Consider the following 20,801-nt stretch of genomic DNA (forward strand, 5'->3'; position numbering starts at 1 on the left):
CTAGGTAGTTGAGGGCATGCTGAGAGGTGTCTAGGGGATGCTAGAATGTCTGGGTTGGGTGGGGGTTGGGATTCTGGAGGCTGAACCTAGCTGCTGGGGAGCCAGCTGGGGATGGCTAGAGGGAGCCTGGTGGGGATGACCAGGGAGGGGGAGCTGGGGTTTGACCAGGGACTGGGTGGAGGTGTCTGGGAGGAGAATCTGGATCCAGGCCTAGTCCCCTTACCTTCTGTCACCACTCATGCTTGCTTTTGGATGCTCCTGCGGCCTCCAATTCTGGCTGCTCCTTCCCTGCTCTAACCTAGTAGGTGGAGCAGCAGCCCCTGGTAGCTGGCAGTAGCAATTACAGGCCATCCCTACTGCCCTGCTTATAGGTCAATATCTCAGCCTAGTTGTGGGAATGTGTGAAAGGGCTGCCAAGTGTGTGAGTATCACATGAGATATTTGACTCATGGCAGCCCTGTGTTGTCAAATGTCATACTGAAATACAGCATGAACATAATGCAACATGACTCCTCCTTTCTATCAACGTCAGAGATATTCTAGGAAGGGTGGAAGAGAGGAGGTAGTAAATGGGCACGGAATGGCAAAAACAACCCCACAACAAGATGAATTAAGATTTGATCTCAGCTCTCCAAAGACTCCATATATACTCGATCACAATTATGACTGATAAGACAAGGCTAGTCTTCCTGCAGCAATTCACAGTATATTTTACTTTGCTTATAAAGAAGCATAGAAAAAAGACAAAGAAATGTGGGGCTTCTAAGCTCATACATTAATTACAGTGGCATCTGGTTTGAGGGATCTGCTCAATACCACCACTTTTAGGAAAGGAGAATTTATTTGCTCTGTGATTGTCGCAGATGACCTGCCTGCTGTGCTAAAGCTAAAATGGCAGTAAAATCATTCACACTCATTCATCTTGAAGAGAATGAAAATGAAAAGGCTACAAAGCCTTTTAAGCTCTGCCAACCATAACATAGACATTACTCTGGTAAATAAACTACTTCCATTACTGAAAGTGGTTCATACTAACTTTTCTCTCCAAAAACAATTACCTATGTATCTACTAAAGACTGTAACATGTAGAAAAGTGTGAAGGATGCAATAATTAGATGAACTGCTGCACTCATTTTTATTTTAGTAGGAGACTGATGAAAGGAAATGAGAGTGAAAGCCTACATTCTTCTTCTTAGAATTCTTCTTCTGCACCTTGCAGTGAAAAGATAATACCTAGATTGACAGATGGATTACAGTGGCCAATAGACAATGTGTTGAACAAATATTGATAATTTAAAGCACACATATTTTATTATGAAAACAGTGTGCATTGACTATGGAACAAGCATTGTTCCCCTTTCCACAGGCAAAGAGGACCCTGACAGCAGTTGAACCAATGTGGTTCAATCTTATGCATGTCTTTATGGACCAGATATGAGGAGTTTATACCGAGTCATTGAAGCATTTAATTATTGTGGAAGAGAGTTGTATCAGATGTTCAAACATACAGTATTATTTTGACTGCATTGAGGATGAGGCAGGCTAGGGGAAAGGTCAGTCGATTCACATTTATGTCAATCCGATGGTCATTGGCAGATGTTGTAATAATCACAGGGCAGATGTTGTAATACTAGACTCTACTTTTCAAAACACGAGTTAATGTGATTAATCACCCTATTTTGATCAATAAAGTTCTAACTTTTAATAGGCTCCTGGGTATTCTCTTTTGTCAGAAGTTAATTTTGTTTTTCTTCCTGAGTCTGTCTTTCTCTCACCCTGTCTCCGCCTGACAGTGACTCATTATGAAAGACAGCCCTCTCTCTACACCTCATTTTGAAATTCTAGGGGAGGTAATGCAATTTTTTAAAAAAACCACAGCTGCTATCATGTCCAAAGGGGGAATAATAGGCAGGTATATAGACCCATTAATCAGTTTTTCATGCATTTCATGTCTAATAATCGAGAAAGACTATTTCTGAGTAACAGTTAGAAATTCCCAGGAGTAGTCTCATTAGTGAAAGGACAGTAGTTTTCAAAAGTATCCAAAAATTTTGATCAATTTTTGGATGCCCAATTTAAGACACCTAGGGGTCTGATTGTACTGTATGCCTTTCTTTTCCACGATCACCACATTTCAGAAGTCAGTCATAAACCATTTTTTTTCTGTGGCCCAGTACAATTAGCTGCTATTGCATCAAACTGAGTTTATCTTTTAAATGCTCCATAAATAATCAAGGCTAAGTAAAATATGGCCCATGGGTAAAATGGTTTTAAAAGATCATAAAGGAATTCGGTGCTGAAATCTCACTGAGATCGAATATGTTGGGCATCTAACTCCCTTAGGCCCTTTGAAAATCCTGGCACAAAAAATGTTGAAATGAGGATGCAAAATTGTATTAGATTAACCAGAATTCCTTCTTATGACACTGAAGTGAACCAAAACAAAACCACTTCTTTGTAGCGATAGATTAGATAATGTTATGATGTGCTTTCATTTATCTCCTTAGTGTCAGTGCATGCTAAAACTATAAAGGAAAGGAATTTTCCTAGAATTATTTCTAAATTTTGTACTTAAAAAGTCATTAAAGAGTGGTTAATATTTTGGAGGCACAGTGCATGTAAGTTTAAAGAAATGATAAGTTATATGTATTTGTGGACCATTTATGTTTCCCAAAATTAGATGCTCAATTTAAATTGGTTTAAGATATTGTCAACATCTAATCTCAGTCTAACGGATATATCTACTACACTTGACAGTAAATTGCCATAATAACATCTTTTTTGTGAAGACAGTGACAATATTATTTCCACAGTGCACAGAGAAGCTATTTGTCATGCTATTTTCATTGCTCTAATACTATCCCCGTGTTGTTGTTGATATTTTGCTTTTCCAATGTCACTGAAGGGATATTTTCCATGCATTTTTTCCCAGAATTATATATATATATATAGGAGCAATGTCTTGAAAAATGTAATATATATATATATTACAAATTCACAGTTGTGGACTCAGACTCAAAAGTACTGCAAAGCTGTTGAAACCAAGGTGAGTTCCAAAGGAAGCTGCAGTTTGATTCAACACTTCATAGGATCAGACTCTTCATTTGAAAAAAAAAAAAATTTCTCCAGGAAGTTCTGGTAAATCGACGGACTATATTATTGGTAAAGCAAATGTGAGAAAAATTGTGTCTCTATATTTTCAAAATGACTCCAAGAATGGTCAGAACAGCATGTTGTAACAATGAATGAGAAAACTATACTCGTAACATGCCTTGCACAGTTGTAACTATTCTTATTAGGGAACAACACAGAGCTTGTATGGGTTACCCTCAGTTTACCAATTGTACTACATGCTGAATTGCCAGAGAACTAGTTTCATAAATGAACTTGAGTTTCTTGCGCACTAAACCAGAACATTTTATGTTAATTAAATGCCGTGGGTAGGGTGACAATAACAACTCTCATACAAATACAAGCACTTTGATCTATGTAACATCACTGGTAATGGCCTTAGAGGAAGCTACTTAGTACACTCCTCACCAGACAATAGTTAGTTTTATATAGTTACAAAGAAAAGAGGTGTAAAAAACCAAGACGTTCCTTGTTCCTTTCCATTGCACTACAATAAAGCAACCAGATTTCTGTAGACTCATCCAAAAAAAGAGCAGATGTTAATATACACGTTTGTTCTGTATCTCTAGAAAGCCTAACAGATGTGTTCAGAGGCCCTTCTGCTTACACACGGTCTTTGTGAAAGCAATGAATATTTCAATAGGTGTTGCAAGATATCCAAAACGTCATTGCTAGAAATAATTACTATGCCACTAACCTATCAGCAGAAATCAAATGCATCCTCTTAAATTTCTAACTAGCACCACCACAAGGACATCTTAAACAGTGTGCTTTAATAATTGATCCTTGCTTTGAGATACAGAAGAAATGCTGACTTCAAGAGTTGCCCTAGGCAATAATATACTGGCAGCAAGTCCCTGACTATTTGAAGAATAGTGTCAGTGTCTTTTGCTGTGTGCTCATTTGCTGGTTTTAGAGGTAGTGATGGAAAAGACATTACTGACCTTTAGGTTGTAATTCAGGACATTTACCTTGTGTGATGTTTTAAAACTAAAATGGTTTGTCTTCTTAATTCACTGTTTATAGCTGCTTTTATTAGTATTATTATTGAGACAGATCCTACAGACCCTAATCTTTACACAGACAAAACTCCACTTGAAGGTAAGCAGATTTTTGCCTGGATGAAGACTGAGTAAAGACTGCTGGATGTGGTCCATTTTTAAAGTCAATTTATGGTGTATAGCACCTTTTATAAGATTCGCAGCACTTTACAGAATTATGAGCTCTCACACAAGTCATTATCTCTTATGGAAGGAGGAAAATTATTGGGGAAACCAATTAATTCTGCCTGCAGAGAGAGGTTTGTAAGGTGGGCCGATAGTGTGTGGCCCTCCAATTACATCTTTTCTATCTTATTCCCCAGGAATTGTTTCAAAATAGATAATCAAGGAGCAGTGCTGCCATTGGCATGCTACCCATGTCTGAACTCTTCCACATGTTGACAAACATTTCAGGAGTTAATGATGAAATTGTAGACATTAAATCACACTGAACTATCGAATAGAAATTCTGTAGCTGATGCTGTTTAGGAAGGTTGATCCTCAGCTATACTCAACCTCTCTGGATGGACACCACCTCCCAAATGCCATGGAGCCTCAGTAATGCAGTGTTTTGGGGCACTTGAGGGATGGGAGGGAATTAGAGATAGGTGGGAAATGATTTTCCCATGTGGTGAAAATGTTTGTGATTTTGAAAATTTTTCTGGTTCTGCATCAGGACAAAACTGAGATATTTTGAAGTTTTTCATCAAAAATGAGAGAGACAAAAACCAGCCCCCACAATCCAAAATAGCCAGTGCTGTGGTAGTTAGGATACTCAGCTGGGATGTGGGAGACCCAGGTTCAAATCACCGCTTTGTGTAAGTCAGACCAAGGACTTGAACTGGATCACCCTTATTCCAGCTGAGAACTCTAATACCAGGCTACTCAGTGGCAGGTGGTCAGCATGGACCTGAGAACCATTCAATGAAAGTTTTGTCAAATCTGGCACATTCCTGCAAAAAGTTTCAGTTTAATCAAAACAGCATTTTCTGACAAAAAACCTGTTTTGCTGAAAACATCCTGACCAGATCTAGTGTGAATACTGCTGCTTTGGCTGCACTCCCCCAGTCCTTTTGTGTACAAGGTCAACTTGGCCAGTATCTGTGCTACTCTAATCTCTTCTATGCCTTAAAGTTGTGGGTATATTATGGTCCTGTCAACACATCAAAGTCACTTCACTTCATTTCATTAAATCAGCACTGACTGAGGCACTCAGGAAGTCCACTGAAATGTGGGACACTGGCCAGGAAAGGAGCAGCTTAGATGCACCAGAGTCCTGCTGCTAAGAGAACCATGGATGGCTTGGGATTGTGAGGCAGTGCAGAGACGTACTGCCTCCACGTAAGTAGCAGCTTTACATCTATTTCAGTGGATACCCTTAGTTTAGGGGAAACAGTAGGAAGTCTCTCCAACTCTCTTCTCCCTTTTTTTCTTTTCTATATAATTGGCCTGATCCCATATTGCAGTGGTTCTCAAACTTTTGTAGAGGTGACCCCTTTCAGGATCCTGACACAAGGAAGAAAGGAGAGCAGCAGAATACGGACCCTGGACTTCAGAAAAGCAGACTTTGACTCCCTCAGGGAACAGATGGGCAGGATCCCTTGGGAGAATAACATGAAGGGCAAAGGGGTCCAGGAGAGCTGGCTGTATTTTAAAGAATCCTTATTGAGGTTGCAGGAACAAACCATCCCGATGTGTAGAAAGAATAGTAAATATGGCAGGCGACCAGCTTGGCTAAACAGTGAAATCCTTGCTGATCTTAAACGCAAAAAAGAAGCTTACAAGAAGTGGAAGATTGGACAAATGACCAGGGAGGAGTATAAAAATATTGCTCAGGCGTGCAGGAGTGAAGTCAGGAAGGCCAAATCACGCTTGGAGTTGCAGTTAGCAAGAGATGTTAAGAGTAACAAGAAGGGTTTCTTCAGGTATGTTAGCAACAAGAAGAAAATCAAGGAAAGTGTGGGCCCCTTACTGAATGAGGGAGGCAACCTAGTGACCGAGGATGTGGAAAAAGCTAATGTACTCAATGATTTTTTTGCCTCTGTCTTCACGCACAAGGTCAGCTCCCAGATTGCTGCACTGGGCAGTACAGCATGGGGAGAAGGTGACCAACCCTCTGTGGAGAAAGAAGTGGTTCGGGACTATTTAAAAAAACTGGACATGCACAAGTCCATGGGGCCGGATGCGCTGCATCCGAGGGTGCTAAAGGAGTTGGCGGGTGAGATTGCAGAGCCATTAGCCATTATTTTTGAAAACTCATGGCGATCAGGGGAGGTCCCAGATGACTGGAAAAAGGCTAATGTAGTGCCCATCTTTAAAAAAGGGAAGAAGGAGGATCCGGGGAACTACAGGCCAGTCAGCCTCACCTCAGTCCCTGGAAAAATCATGGAGCAGGTCCTCAAGGAATCAATTATGAAACATTTAGAGGAGAGGAAAGTGATCAGGAACAGTCAGCATGGATTCACGAAGGGGAAGTCGTGCCTGACTAACCTAATTGCCTTCTATGATGAGATAACTGGCTCTGTGGATGAGGGGAAAGCAGTGGATGTGTTATTCCTTGACTTTAGCAAAGCTTTTGATACGGTCTCCAACAGTATTCTTGCCGCCAAGTTAAAGAAGTATGGGCTGGATGAATGGACTGTAAGGTGGACAGAAAGCTGGCTAGATTGTCGGGCTCAACGGGTAGTGATCAATGGCTCCATGTCTAGTTGGCAGCCGGTTTCAAGCGGAGTGCCCCAAGGGTCGGTTCTGGGGCCGGTTTTGTTTAATATCTTTATTAATGATCTGGAGGATGGTGTGGACTGCACTCTCAGCAAGTTTGCAGATGACACTAAACTAGGAGGCGTGGTAGATACACTAGAGGGTAGGGATCGGATACAGAGGGACCTAGACATATTAGAGGATTGGGCCAAAAAAACCCTGATGAGGTTCAACAAGGACAAGTGCAGAGTCCTGCACTTAGGACGGAAGAATCCCATGCACTGCTACAGACTAGGGACCGAATGGCTAGGTAGCAGTTCTGCAGAAAAGGACCTAGGGGTCACAGTGGACGAGAAGCTGGATATGAGTCAACAGTGTGCTCTTGTTGCCAAGAAGGCTAACGGCATTTTGGGCTGTATAAGTAGGGGCATTGCCAGCAGATAGAGGAACGTGATCGTTCCCCTTTATTCGACATTGGTGAGGCCTCATCTGGAATATTGTGTCCAGTTTTGGGCCCCACACTACAAGAAGGATGTGGAAAAATTGGAAAGAGTCCAGCGGAGGGCAACAAAAATGATTAGGGGTCTGGAGCACATGACTTATGAGGAGAGGCTGAGGGAACTGGGATTGTTTAGTCTCCAGAAGAGAAGAATGAGGGGGGATTTGATAGCAGCCTTCAACTACCTGAAGGGGGGTTCCAAAGAGGATGGAGCTCGGCCGTTCTCAGTGGTGGCAGATGACAGAACAAGGAGCAATGGTCTCAAGTTGCAGTGGGGGAGGTCCAGGTTGGATATCAGGAAAAACTATTTCACTAGGAGGGTGGTGAAACACTGGAATGCGTTACCTAGGGAGGTGGTGGAGTCTCCTTCCTTGGAGGTTTTTAAGGCCCGGCTTGACAAAGCCCTGGCTGGGATGATTTAGCTGGGAATTGGTCCTGCTTTGAGCAGGGGGTTGGACTAGATGACCTCTTGAGGTCCCTTCCAACTCTGATATTCTATGATTCTATGATTCTTTCACACAACAAGTCTCTGAGTGTGACCCCCCCCCCTTATATTTTATATTTAACACCATTATAAATGCTGGAGATGAAGTGGAGTTTGGGGTGGAGGCTCACGACCCCCCAGGTAATAACCTCGCGATCCCCTGAGGAGTCACGACCTCCAGTTTGAGAACCCCTGCCATATGGTTTATATTCCTGTAGAATACATTTCATCCCTTCCACTGAGTTAAAGAAAGTAGAAGAACAATTTGCTTCTCTACTGCCTGTAATTACAATATTTTTTTATCCTGCCAGCATAATCCTTACTCCTCAGGTGTCTAACATTATCAGTGGACAGTATGCCTCCATTGTGTTACATTATATTTCCAGTATAAGGAGTTTAAAGCAACAACAACAAAGAAAAAGATTATGTCATAGTTTCTATTAAAGAAATAATTGGATAAGCTTAGGGTATTCAAAATAAAGTTTGTAAATTCAATTTCTTTGAAAACACAATTTAAATACAGCTACAAAACATTATAAATAAATAAAAAGCAAAGAAATTGTTAACTGGAAAAATATATGTAGGAATGCCTGAAATGCAATTTAAATTAAGAAATGAAACTCTCCATTCATCTAGCATCAATCACTTTTCCAAATATTTACTTATTCATTGCTTTCAACATGGATAATTTATTTAAAGGACACGAAGAACATCAGATCTCACTTGGGTGCATTGCATCGATTTTGCCTAGACCAAGTCTGCCATCCCCCCCTTGAAAGGAAAAGATGTATTATTCTAAATTCTACCCAGTGCATGTTATTTTTTCCCATTACTTCACTGACGTCAACAACACAGATCTTACATTGTTTTTATTACACAGTTCTGATATTAACACATCAAAACCAAGCAATTGAGAACTAGATATAACTGTCTATGACAATTATTAGAGAAGCTTTTAAATCAAGCAATTCTATTTCGAGTTAATGGATTATTAGTCTACAGATTACAAAACACAAGTGTATTTTATAAATACCTCTCAGCATATGCAACTACTATTTCAATCAATTTCTTTCTGGCTGAGCAGACTAAGAGAAGACTCTTCGATGTCCATTTATATTGCTTTTCCTTGGCTGAACCTGTAAAGCTTTTCCCCTTTTTTTGTTTGTTTGTTTTTGTTTCCAATGAGAGGTACAACCTAATTTGAGAGTTCTGGAATTTTTAATAGGTATTTCTTCAGTATGAATCAAGAAGGCTGATATTTACATAGGGAGACAATAAACATAGTAGGTAGCAGTTTTAAAAAAAAACAACCTCCTGTTGCAGATAGGATGTAAGCAGAATGCAAACCTGATTCTGAAATTAGCCTCCAAGTGCTTCAATGAAGCATACATTACAGGGGCACTGATTTACAAAGTAAGTAATTACATTGACTTTCAACACTGAATTTCTGGCTTTGCATGGGTGCTTAGTGTTCTAATTTCTACATATCCCTCCAGGGCTATACACCAGGTTTTTTTATATACTGGTATATAATTTGGGGGGGGAGGGGGGAAGAGTCATATTATATACTATATACATGTACCATAGCAGGAAAAGTGTTATGGTGCCTAAAACCCAGACAGCCATTCTGTCAGATATGACTATTACTACAATTTATATACACGGCATGGGAAAATGTGCTAAGACCCTTTTCAGAATTAAACAAACAAACCAAATCCCACAGTCTCTGCCCCAAAGAACGTATTAGCTAATTGGGAAGATACAAGGTTTTTTTCTTATTCAGATTTACACAATAAAGTAATGCTTTTTTTGTTTCATCCCACTCTTCATCTTCCTGGATCTTGGGGTGAATTCTGAAATTCCTCTTTGGACAGCAGTTTAAGGACATATTATGATTATGAGCTACTCTTAGCTTGTACCATGGAATACTGTTAAGTGTTGCATCTGCTTGTACCTGTTTATAGTGTAAGCTTTTGGGGGCAGGGATTCTATTAGTTGTTTGACACATTCTACTTACTGTAAAGGAGTGTGTACATTTATATTGCTATGTATATTAAACAGTAATATATAGAAGTGACTAATGTTAATGTCATGATAGATGGCATGTAATGCAAAATATTAACTTGTTTCATAACAAATTCTCATTATTATGGTAACAATATCTGAAAACAGCCATAGACTTAACACATTTCCTAATTATAGCGCTAAATAAATTGGGTTCACCTGTGCCTTTAAGCCACTGGCTTCTGGTATGGGCAGATTTCCAGGGGATATAATGCCTCAGGGAATCAAAATGTCTCCTGAAATTGCCAGACATGCAGGGAAAGCCCAGGTGAGGTTATATGCCTCAGGAGCCTTCTCTTTTCCTAATTCCTTTTGGGATGCTAGCACTACTAGACAGTAGCAGTTCTTACACACAGGGAGCAAAAAAACTGCAGTTATGGCTCTTACGGTCTTTCATTCTTGCACATACTGCGTGGGTGACAACAGCTAGGCTGTAGGTGGTGGAGGGTATGTCTGTTCCTTCCAAACCTCTGTGTGCACTCATCTTATGTTCTGAGAAAGGACTCTGATTTTTCAAGGGGTTTATTTACTCTAGTTTACAGAACTGCAAATGTTATGATCCTAAAAATTATGTTGGCAAATGCTCAGACCTTTCAAATACCCTGCTAAATTATTTATCTCAGTAACCTATTCTGTCACTCCATTCCTGTGCCAGTGTTACAAAAAGTATGTGTTTCCATTTGTTAATTTTAAATGTACTATATAAATTTTGAGTATCTCAGTTTTTATATTAAAAAAGGGAGTATCTTATTGATTTGTTCTATACCTCAGCCAATAAGTTCTTAGCCGTCTCTTTACTAGGCAAAATAATTTCATTCTTTGCAGTCACTTGTAATATGCAAAACCACTTAACCTTTAGCCATTTTCATTTCCTTTCACTGGGTATTTTAATCTCACCTAGATTTTTCTTGATACAACCATAATTCAACAGCACTCCAGATAAGACTGTGATGTAGCATTGTTTTTAATACAAAAAAAAGATAACATATAATTTTCTATACCTTCTTAAATGCAACCAAGCACCCTAATTGCTTTTTGAACTGCTGATACACATTGTGTAGGCACATTCATGAAGCTATGAGAACTTCTTGATCTTTTTACGGAGAGAATTCTGCTGGCTAGGAGCTCATCATCATCAGTGAATATAAGGAGTTCAAATTATTTCCCCAATTTGCATTACCTTGTATTTTTCTAATCTAATACCTTGTATCACATGCTACCTGATCTCCCAGTTTCATTAAGTCCTTCTGAAGTTTTTTTACTATCCTCCTTAGTTTTTAGTAATTTATGTGATTTCTAGTTATTAGTAATATAAAGAAACTGATTTTCCAAATACAGTATTGTACTCAGTATGTAAGGCATACACAAAAGGCATGCACAGTGATGCAAAAGGGAGTGCACAGTGATTGAACTTTTTGACAACCCTCCATCCCCTCCATGCTAGTGTTCCCCAGAGGAGGTAATTTTTGGACATCCTGCCTTGCTGGCTGAGGTTAAGAATATAAGAATGGCCATACTGGGTCAAACCAATGGTCCATCAATCCCAGTATCCTGTCTTCCAATGGTGGCCAGACCAGATGCTTCAGAGGGAGTGGACAAAATAGGGTAACTTATCGAGTGATCCACCCATGTCATCCAGTCCCACCTTCTGACACTCAGAGGTTTAGGTGTCCCTAAGCACCTAAAGCAGTGATGGGCAACCTGCAGCCCATCAGGGTAATCCATTGGCGGGCTGCCAGACAGTTTGTTTACATTTGCATGGCTGCCCATAGCTCCCAGTGGCTGCGGTTCGCCAGCGGATTACCCAAACTGTCTGATGGCCCGCCAGCGGATTACCCTGTCGGGCCACGTGCGGCCCGCTGCCTGCCCACCACTTACCTAAAGCATGGGGTTGTGTCCCTGATTATCTTGGCTATTAGCCACCGATGGACCTATCCTCCATGAACTTATCAAATTCTTTTTTTAATGCAGTTATATTTCTGGGCTTCACAACATCCTCTGGCAACAAGTTCCACAGATTGACTGTGTGTTGTGTGATAAAGTACTTCCCTATGTTTGTTTCAAACCTGCTCAGCATTAATTTCATTGGGTGACCCCTGGTTCTTTTCTTACGTGAAAGGGTAAATAACACTTCCTGATTAACTTTCTCCACACCATGATTTTATATACCTGTGCCATATCATCTCTCCTGCTATGGAAAGTGTTCCATTCCCCTAATCTTTTTTCTTGCCCTTCTCTGTTCTTTTTCCAATTCTAATATATATATTTTTGAGATGGGGTAAATAGACTGCATGTAGTATTCAAGGGGTGGGTATTCCATAGATTTTTATAGCGACATTGTGATGATTATCTATCCCTTTCCTAATGGTTCATAACATTTTGTCAGTTATTTTTGACTGCTGCTGCACACTGAGCAGATATTTTCTGAGAATTATCCACAGTGACACCACAATCTCTTTCTTGAGTGGTATCAGCTAATTTAGACCCCATCATTTTGTAGACATAGTTGGGATTATGTTTTCCAATGTTCATTACTTTGCATTTATCAAAGTTGCTGTGGTATGGTATCAGACATTTCATTTGGAGCTCTGTTTTCACACAGACTGCTTTCTGTTCTGTGTTATAGGTCTGTGCTTTATGTTTGTACTTAATGAGATAGTGAAGAATCCTGTGTTTACAAATGGCAGAATCTGCACTTTGAGGTGTGTTACATTTGGTGAGCTAGCCAGGAACGTTCATAATCCAAAATGGAAAATGAATAGATTCATATGACCCCCAGGGTATAATAAAGTCTCTGAGGGCTGACTCTCAATGCTCATGAATCCTCGATGGTAGGCCTTGCCCTAATCTAGAACTGAGAACCATGACTTCCCACTCAAACCATCTAATACATCCTATATATGAGGAAGATGTTGATGATCTGGCACTGTCTTTTGATTCAGCTCTCAGTAGTCAATACAGAACTATAAACTATTATCCTTCTTCTGCACACAACCACTGAAAAGCAGGCTCCTCCCCCTCCCCACCAACACCTCCTGCATGCCATTGAAAAGCTGATCGTGGCAGGCAGGAGGCACTTGGAGAGAGTAGGAGGAGCTGATCCGCAGGGCTGCCAGTGGGTGCTGAGTACCCACTAATGTTTTTCCGTGGGTGCTCCAGCCCCAGAGCACCCAAGGAGTCAGCATCTCAACACATTCATTTTTTTCCCTCCTGAATGTAGGGAAAAGCCCTTTGTTCATACTGACTGAGATCATAAAGCATCCTGTGTTTTTGAAAGACAGGATCCATGTTTTGAAGCTTGCTGCAAATGCTTATAATAGGAATATAACTGTCACTTGCTGGCTGAACATTAGAAAAGCATCTCTTGAAAGCAAAGGACAAACACAAAGTTATAATCTAGATTTACAAATCTACTAGAAACAGGAAGATAAGACAATAGTTTTTGACCAGATATTCACCTGTGCAAAAAAGCCCAAAACATTTAGTAGGTTCTTTCTTTTCAAATTGAAGCTTTTGAAAAACTATTGACGCTTTTCAGAGTGCCCAAAGCACACTCTTGGTAGTAATTATATGTGAAGTCCAATTCTGCCCTCATTTTCATGGATGTAATTACCATTGACTTCAATGGGAGTTGTGCAGTGTATAAGAGAATGTAATCAGAATCATGACATAAGGACTGATGAGATACAAAATGTCAAATCCCATGTACTTCTGTGTAGCCAGTCAAACATTGTTTGACTGTTTTCCTGATGAACATACAAAGTGTTACTGATTCAGGAAACCACAGGAGCATTTCCTTAAGTCCATCATTACTAGGACAAAACTTCAGCATGTGCTTTAACTTTAAGCAAGCACTGAAATCCCATGGGGCACAGACTTGAATTTTGCCCTTAACAATATAACTGATAGAGTTCACCTTTGTCCTCCCCTTATATGGAGTACATATGAAGAGATTTTGCACATTTTTAGCACCATTTACGTATTCTATATTTGTGGGGGGTTGTCTTTTCCTGCACGGATCATTTCCCTTTTCCTATAGATGTGTATGTCTTCATTTATAACACCACCACCTATCTCTTATGCAGCACTTTTCATCAATAGATGTTAGAGCACTTTACAAAGTATGTTATTATCATTATCCCTATTTTACAGATGGGGAAACTGAGGCAGAGAGGATGAAGTGACTTATCCTATGTATCAGAGGGGTAGCCGTGTTAGTCTGAATCTGTAAAAAGCAACAGAGGGTCCTGTGGCACCTTTAAGACTAACAGAAGTATTGGGAGCATAAGCTTTCGTGGGTAAGAACCTTACTTCTTCAGATGCACTTCTTCACTTGCATCTGAAGAAGTGAGGTTCTTACCCACGAAAGCTTATGCTCCCAATACTTCTGTTAGTCTTAAAGGTGCCACAGGACCCTCTGTTGCTTTATCCTATGTAACCCAGCAGACGAGTCAGAGAGTCAGGAACAGAACCCAGAGGTCTCCTAAGGGCCAGATCTAGTGAGTTGTACACTTGGATACACTGCATTTAGTTTGAGCCTTTACATTTGACTTAATTTTACACTCACTGTAAGATGTGAACCTCAAAATGTACAAATGCAATGTGGTTTAGTTGTCAGGGAACTAGACTAGCTATCAGAAGACCAGGGTCTATTCCTGACTCCTCGCTTGAACTGCTGTGTGACTTCAAGAAAACCACTTCACCTCTCTGCCAAGCCCTAGTGAGAATGATTGATCAGTAAACATTGGGGAAAATACCATCTGATCAGATTTAATTCTCAATGTCCTCTAACTCAAGTTAAAAGCCTTCAGGAACTTTGAGATTGTTCAGGATTGGAAATGTATATGCTCCATTATTCCCTGGTGCGGATGGACCATTCTTACTAAGATACATTGCTAGAAGTTCATATTTAAGCACATTGTTAAAAAGAGATTTATTAGTTGAAATCTTTAAAAATAGCTAAATACTTTTAGTTACACATTCTGGTGTCAGGCAGGTTCTATGGGGAAATAATTTGCATGACACCACTTTGCTGCTTCATAATTTAAGTCTTAGCTAACTATTTTCTAAAGGTTCCCACACTGCTAAGGACTTTTTATATATTCCTAACATAAAAATATAATAGCATCAAGATGCAGCTGATATCTTAAAGAAAAAACTGTCTAGAGCAGGAGGCTTCTTTACCAATCCAGAAACTTTTGAGCATGTGCATCAAACAAAAGCCACAACTGTGAAAAACAAAATCAACTCAATATTTTGATTGGCAATGAGAGTAAAGACAGACAAAAAATATTTCACAGAACATGGGGACTATTTTCATACTTAGCGTGACACAATCGTAAATAAAGCCAATGAAAGCAAAACCATTATTTTATCAAGTCTACTGTGGGAAGCTAATAATGTAATGAAATAAGTTAGCTTATCAAGACTATATTTAATACATAGCTCAAAGCAAGGTCAGTCATTGTAAGTGCTCTCTACAACAGTTTATTTTCTGCTAATTATATTTTTCTATTTTTAAATCAATACTTTCTACAACTTTATACCTTAGCTTGTTAAACCCTTTTAGAGCAAGCTCTTTATGTGTACTCTATCAGGCAAATTGTCAGGTCCCAAGACAATTGTAAATCATAAGTGAAAATGCATCTAAACAACTCTATCTAATCACATAAAAGGCTCTATACTTAACCTTTCTTGTACTTTGCTAATATAAAACTCAGAAATTAACAGGTAAGTATGTTCACTTTCCTCAAAGACTTTAATGAAAAATGCTTTACAAAACAGCATAAAGAGCAGCTTCCTTAACTCTACAGTCTACAGTAAAAAAAGCATGAACTTGTATTATTCAACATGTTTCATTCTGGAAAACGATGTTGCCCGTTTGAGTGCTATGTCATGTTACTAGTGCCAAAGCATGCCAGTATAATGCTATCTCCCAATGTTTCTCTACAAATTACCCTAGTTCTCTGAATGAATGCAGCATCTTCCTCATAGCTGTGAATGGCAGTATCAGTTTTTCCAGACAGCAGTACCTCAGAGCCAACTACCAGATCACAATAGATGGTGCTGGCTGCATTCCTTCACCTAAGTTATATTACTACTAGCTGTCCCCTCTACTGCTGAGAAAGAGTCCAAAGGGAATTCCCAGGGTCTTCTATACTGAAGCACATTCCATTACTGTTTTATCTTTCTGACTTTTGAACTCTTTGATACTCCTTCTTCAATGGTCTTTGTATGAGTACATTAATGGATTCAGTCTACATCGAAGAATGTTTTATACTTTGTACAAAAAATAGAAGATCAACACGTTATTGCTGTACTAAAAATCAAACACATAGAACATTCTTTGGACTCAGAAAGAAACAATGCCAGAGGCAAGGGCATTAACTCAAGTTCACTTTGGGGTCAGCTTCTCCCTCAATTGCTACGGTTTCATGGAAAAAAACCATGCACTTCTTCCATAACATTGAAGATAAATGCATGCACTTTCTAAATATGTATTTGAGATGGGGAAATGGAATTCATCCTCTTCCTGATTTGAGGGATGATAAAAGGGCACAGATAATGACCACACACATTTTAAGATATCAGTTCATGATTTCATATTAGAAAATGTTCCAAAAAGCTATATGTACAGTAGGGCAAGTTATATCAACCACCAAGCAGATCTACTTTACATTATACAGGTAATGATCCTAAAAGTTTACTAACAACTACTGGTCACCTCAACATTTTGGGTAAGCCCAGAAAATCCACGTCCAGGAAAACACAGGACAACAATTAGATCTGCCATTCACAACCATACTGACATCTCCAAAGACAATATTATCTATGAGAACTTTAACAGCAATGCAGACATCAGATCATAGCACTCTGAAGTGAAATGTTTTGATTTATGAGATGGAAAGAAACATTTAAGCCAAAATGTTTAGATGCTAAATCAATCACATTCATGGCTGACCATTTTATGTACTTCATGTTGACTGTCAACTTCCTCTGAAATCTCACTGATAATTACCATATCTGAATGACATTCCCTGATAACATTATGGTGAATTTTAATCTTATGTACAAGAGAGCTAGCAGTATCAAGCAAAAACCCATGTAGGAGAAATCTGTACTATATCTTTCCCTTCTGGATAATCAGTATTTCTCAGTAATTCAGTAATTTGTAGAAAAAGTCCAGAACAAGGCTGCCGCTTGCCATCTTTATGGCTTAACTCTTCTGCAGATAATCAGGCTAAAGTGTACTTTCAATTATATTAGATTCTGTTCTTTTGCCTACTATTACAGATCTAGCCAAGTGCCCAGTCTTGGCCTTTCAGACTGCTGTAAGGGGATCCAACCTCGGGATCACATGTGCTTTAAGCCTCCAGAGTCTGAACAGAGTCCGTGCATTCTCCTTAGCTTGGAATGCCTAGGAAAACTCCCGGGGTGCACACTATCCATTTAGCACTCCTTCCTGAGACATGAAATCTCACAGCCCAAATGTCCAGCCTCTCAGATAAGTACTCTTCCTGTAGCTTAAACACACCCTCACCCAGAACTCAAGCTGTGTGCTTTTTCTGGGGTGTAATACAAAACACAGCAACTGCATAGGATTCTAAACCGTGCCTTGGTAGGTAAATAGTATAATGGCCAATGAGGGTCAGGCTGGAGACTCTTGCCTACATGCTTGGGGTTTTACTGATCGCCATATTTGGGGTCGGGAAGGAATTTTCCTCCAGGGTAGATTGGCAGAGGCCCTGGAGGTTTTTCGCCTTCCTCCGCAGCATGGGGCAGGGATCGCTAGCAGGAGGGTTCTCTGCCGATTGGAGTCACTAAGCCACAGGATTTGGGGACTTCAACAGCAGAGTCAAGGGAAAGGGTAAGGATGGCTTTGTGGCCTGCGACATGCAGGGGGTCAGACCAGATGATCATAATGGTCCCTTCTGACCTTAAAGTCTATGAGTCTATGAGAAACACAGAGATCTATACAGAAATAAACCCTGAACCAGAGGTGAAAGTAAGCCGGTCTGGTCCAGTCCAGTGTACTGGTAAGAGCTGGTACACAGCCAACTGTACCGTCAGGGCTGCTGCTGAGGGGGGCCAAAAGGGGCCTGGCAATTTTAAAAGGCTCAGGGCTCCTGGCAGCGTCTGGAGCCCCTGGCCCTATAAATTGTTGCCAGAGCCCTGGGGCTCTGCTACCCTGCTACTGCTACCACTACCATGGGGCTCCAGCAGTGATTTAAAAGGCCCGGAGCTCCCGGCTGCCACTACTGTGCCAGTGGTTGGAGCGCTGTGCCTTTTAAATCGCTGCTAGAGCCCTGGGGTCGTGACGGCAGCCGGGACCCTCGGGGCCCCAGCAGCAATTTAAAGGGCCCGGAGCTCCCAGCCGTCACCGCTGCTACCACACAAGCAGCCAGAGCCCTTTTAAATCACTGCCAGAGGCTCGGGGTAGCAGTAGCCGTGGTGGTGGCTGGGAGCCCCAGGCCCTTTAAATCGCCACCCAACGCTGAAGGGCTGGCTGGGGGGAGTCTGGCCTCAGCCCTGCCCCTTCCGCCTGAGGCCTTAATCCTTCTGGTTGAACTGCCCCCGCCCCCCTTGCTCAGGACCCCGGCCGCCATGCGTACCAGTAAGTCTTAAGTTACTTTCACCCTTGCCCTGAACACAATTCCTCTCCTCACTTTCCTTTACCACTCTAGAATATTCCTTGCTGGGATCCAAGTCACGTGGGGCCATCCAGCTTGTCTAGTCAATCATGGAACCTCTCTCTCTCCTAGTCAACTTGCTTTGAGCTTCGTTGGTCCTGCAGCTAAACTGGGTCTCCCCTGCTATGAAAGCCTGCCTGTATTTTCCCCTCTCATGCTCAAAGCTTCCTTTATGACTCAGAATCCCACAACTTTATATGTCCTGCCACCAATATCTGATTCCTTTGTCCTGGTAATTTTGCCACTCTCCAAACTACAGCTGTCAGGGCTGGGCTGTGGGTGGCTGGTATGCCCTGGTCAGTTGTGATCAGGAGATGAGTAGCAGGGTCGGGAGTGAGCTGGGTCAGAATGCCAGGAAGGCAGGGTTGGGCACCAAGTTGCTGGCAGATAGCATGGTCAGAATCAAGCCAGATGTCAAGGACCATGGGTCTTTAACCCTAGTCCGTAGGGCTTTTTGGAGCCAGTAAGTTACAATATGTCACCCACTGACCTGCAAACTGTTATCAGAATAGAAGCTGAACTCTGCCACCAGACCCCAGTCCTGGGTTCTCCCTGCTTAGGGCTGCTTCCCTTGCAACACCTGTTCTGGCTACTACCCTCTTGGTAACCTGCCCCTGCCTGCTTCCTGACACGTGACTCTCAGTTTTGCCTTCTTGCCTGCCTCAGATTCTGACCACCTGATATTTGACCCATCCTGACTCCCTACCCCTGCTCCGACTAGTAGGTCAGAGCAACCATGTTCCAGTTGTGACACTGGATCAGCGTACCAGGAAATTGGGGTCAGGCAACAAGTTGCAGGTAGCAGGTGAATTACAGCGTTGGGGTCAAGCTGGCTCAGAATATTAGGAAGTTGGGTTTGGGCACCAGGTTATAGACAGCAATTGAATAGTAATGTTGAGAACTAACTAAGGTCAGATGACAGAGTGTAGAATCTACTGCAAGCAGGGTCTGGAGCAGAAGCAGGAAGTCAGTCTCTGTTATTGCTCAGACAGTTCCTCAGGCTGGCTTCTTGGTTTAAATACTAGTATCAGCCAATCAGTAGGCTCTGAGAGGCTGCCACTCAGACCCTATTGAGCATGCTTCCTTCCAAGCCTAGCTTCATGGGTCTTCCAGTAGAATCCCAATCTAAGCCTCCAGTGACTATGTAGAAGCATCAGTGGCCCAGAATCCCCAGGGTCGCAGGTTCTTACGTAGCCCCCAACAGACCAGTTGGAAGCTACTGCTGGGCTTCTCCCAGCTCCAACCAACCTCCTTAGTGCACAGTTGTTAAGGTTATTGATTCTCCATTGGCTTTCGTCTTGGAGATGAGCGTTTACAGTCTTGTCAGCAGGGGTGGGTAGATATAGAGAGATTCCATGCCACAGCAATTTTCATAAGAACAGTGTCACAATATCAAGCAGAATTTTATAAGTTGTACAGACAGATTCCCCAAATTGTCACACCTACCAAATCACCCATCACATAAGGCCTACCAAACTGTAGGCGGAATCATTTTCCATCCACATCAGCAAAAACAAACAAACAAACAAAGACGAACACTGACAACAATGCTTACAGGACTTAATACTGGAACTTTACTGTATAACTATAGTACATTAAAATAGTCTTTGTTCTCAACCTATACACCTAAAAATGTGAAAAGTTTTTATTATTATTATACAACATAATATTTGTGTGATCATGGCAATAAAACATTGCTGCAGTATTTCACTAAACCCAGGTAAATACACCAAACACTAACTGCTCTTTCTCCAAAGACTAAATCTCTAATGCAGAGTGCATTACATCTCTGACTGTAGCTCCAGCATCTTTATGTAATGTGGAGACCAGTATTACACATAATATTCCTTGCTGAAATGTTTAAAAGAATTGTCTAATTGCCTACTTACTAACAGATAACCAAATATAGAGCTTAACTGTAATGAGAGCAACAGTTCTGCATTTGGCCCTTAAACTTTAATACAGTTCAGCATACAGTACATCTACAATAAATCTGGTGGCTTTTGCATTACTCCCAGGTGCCTTTCAAAGAACTTGTGCTTATCTTCAGTCTCAATGTGTTTTTATTTTTAACATTATTATTTCTTTGCAATCAGCAACTATCTCCTTTAGATCTTCTATAAAGATTTAAAAAATATCCTCTCGGAACAAAACTATCTAAATTGAATATGTTTGATTTCAATTTCCAGATG

General features: G+C 40.9%; 1 protein-coding gene across 7 annotated transcripts in view; it reads right to left on the bottom strand.

The window, feature by feature from the left end:
• Positions 1-20,801, bottom strand: part of PRKG1 (protein kinase cGMP-dependent 1) — an 887,331-nt gene that overhangs the window by 254,478 nt on the left and 612,052 nt on the right. The window contains exon 1 of one of the 7 annotated variants that reach the window (XM_024107261.3): positions 15,877-15,926. The exons of the other annotated variants lie outside the window; for them this stretch is intronic. Coding sequence (XP_023963029.2) covers positions 15,877-15,911 — 35 coding nt within the window. The 5' untranslated portion in view covers positions 15,912-15,926. Of the gene's footprint in view, positions 1-15,876; positions 15,927-20,801 lie in introns of those variants that run through there. 7 annotated transcript variants of the gene reach the window in all.

Source organism: Chrysemys picta, chromosome 7, assembly GCF_011386835.1.
Source record: "Chrysemys picta bellii isolate R12L10 chromosome 7, ASM1138683v2, whole genome shotgun sequence".
Classification (NCBI taxonomy): Eukaryota; Metazoa; Chordata; order Testudines; family Emydidae; genus Chrysemys; species Chrysemys picta.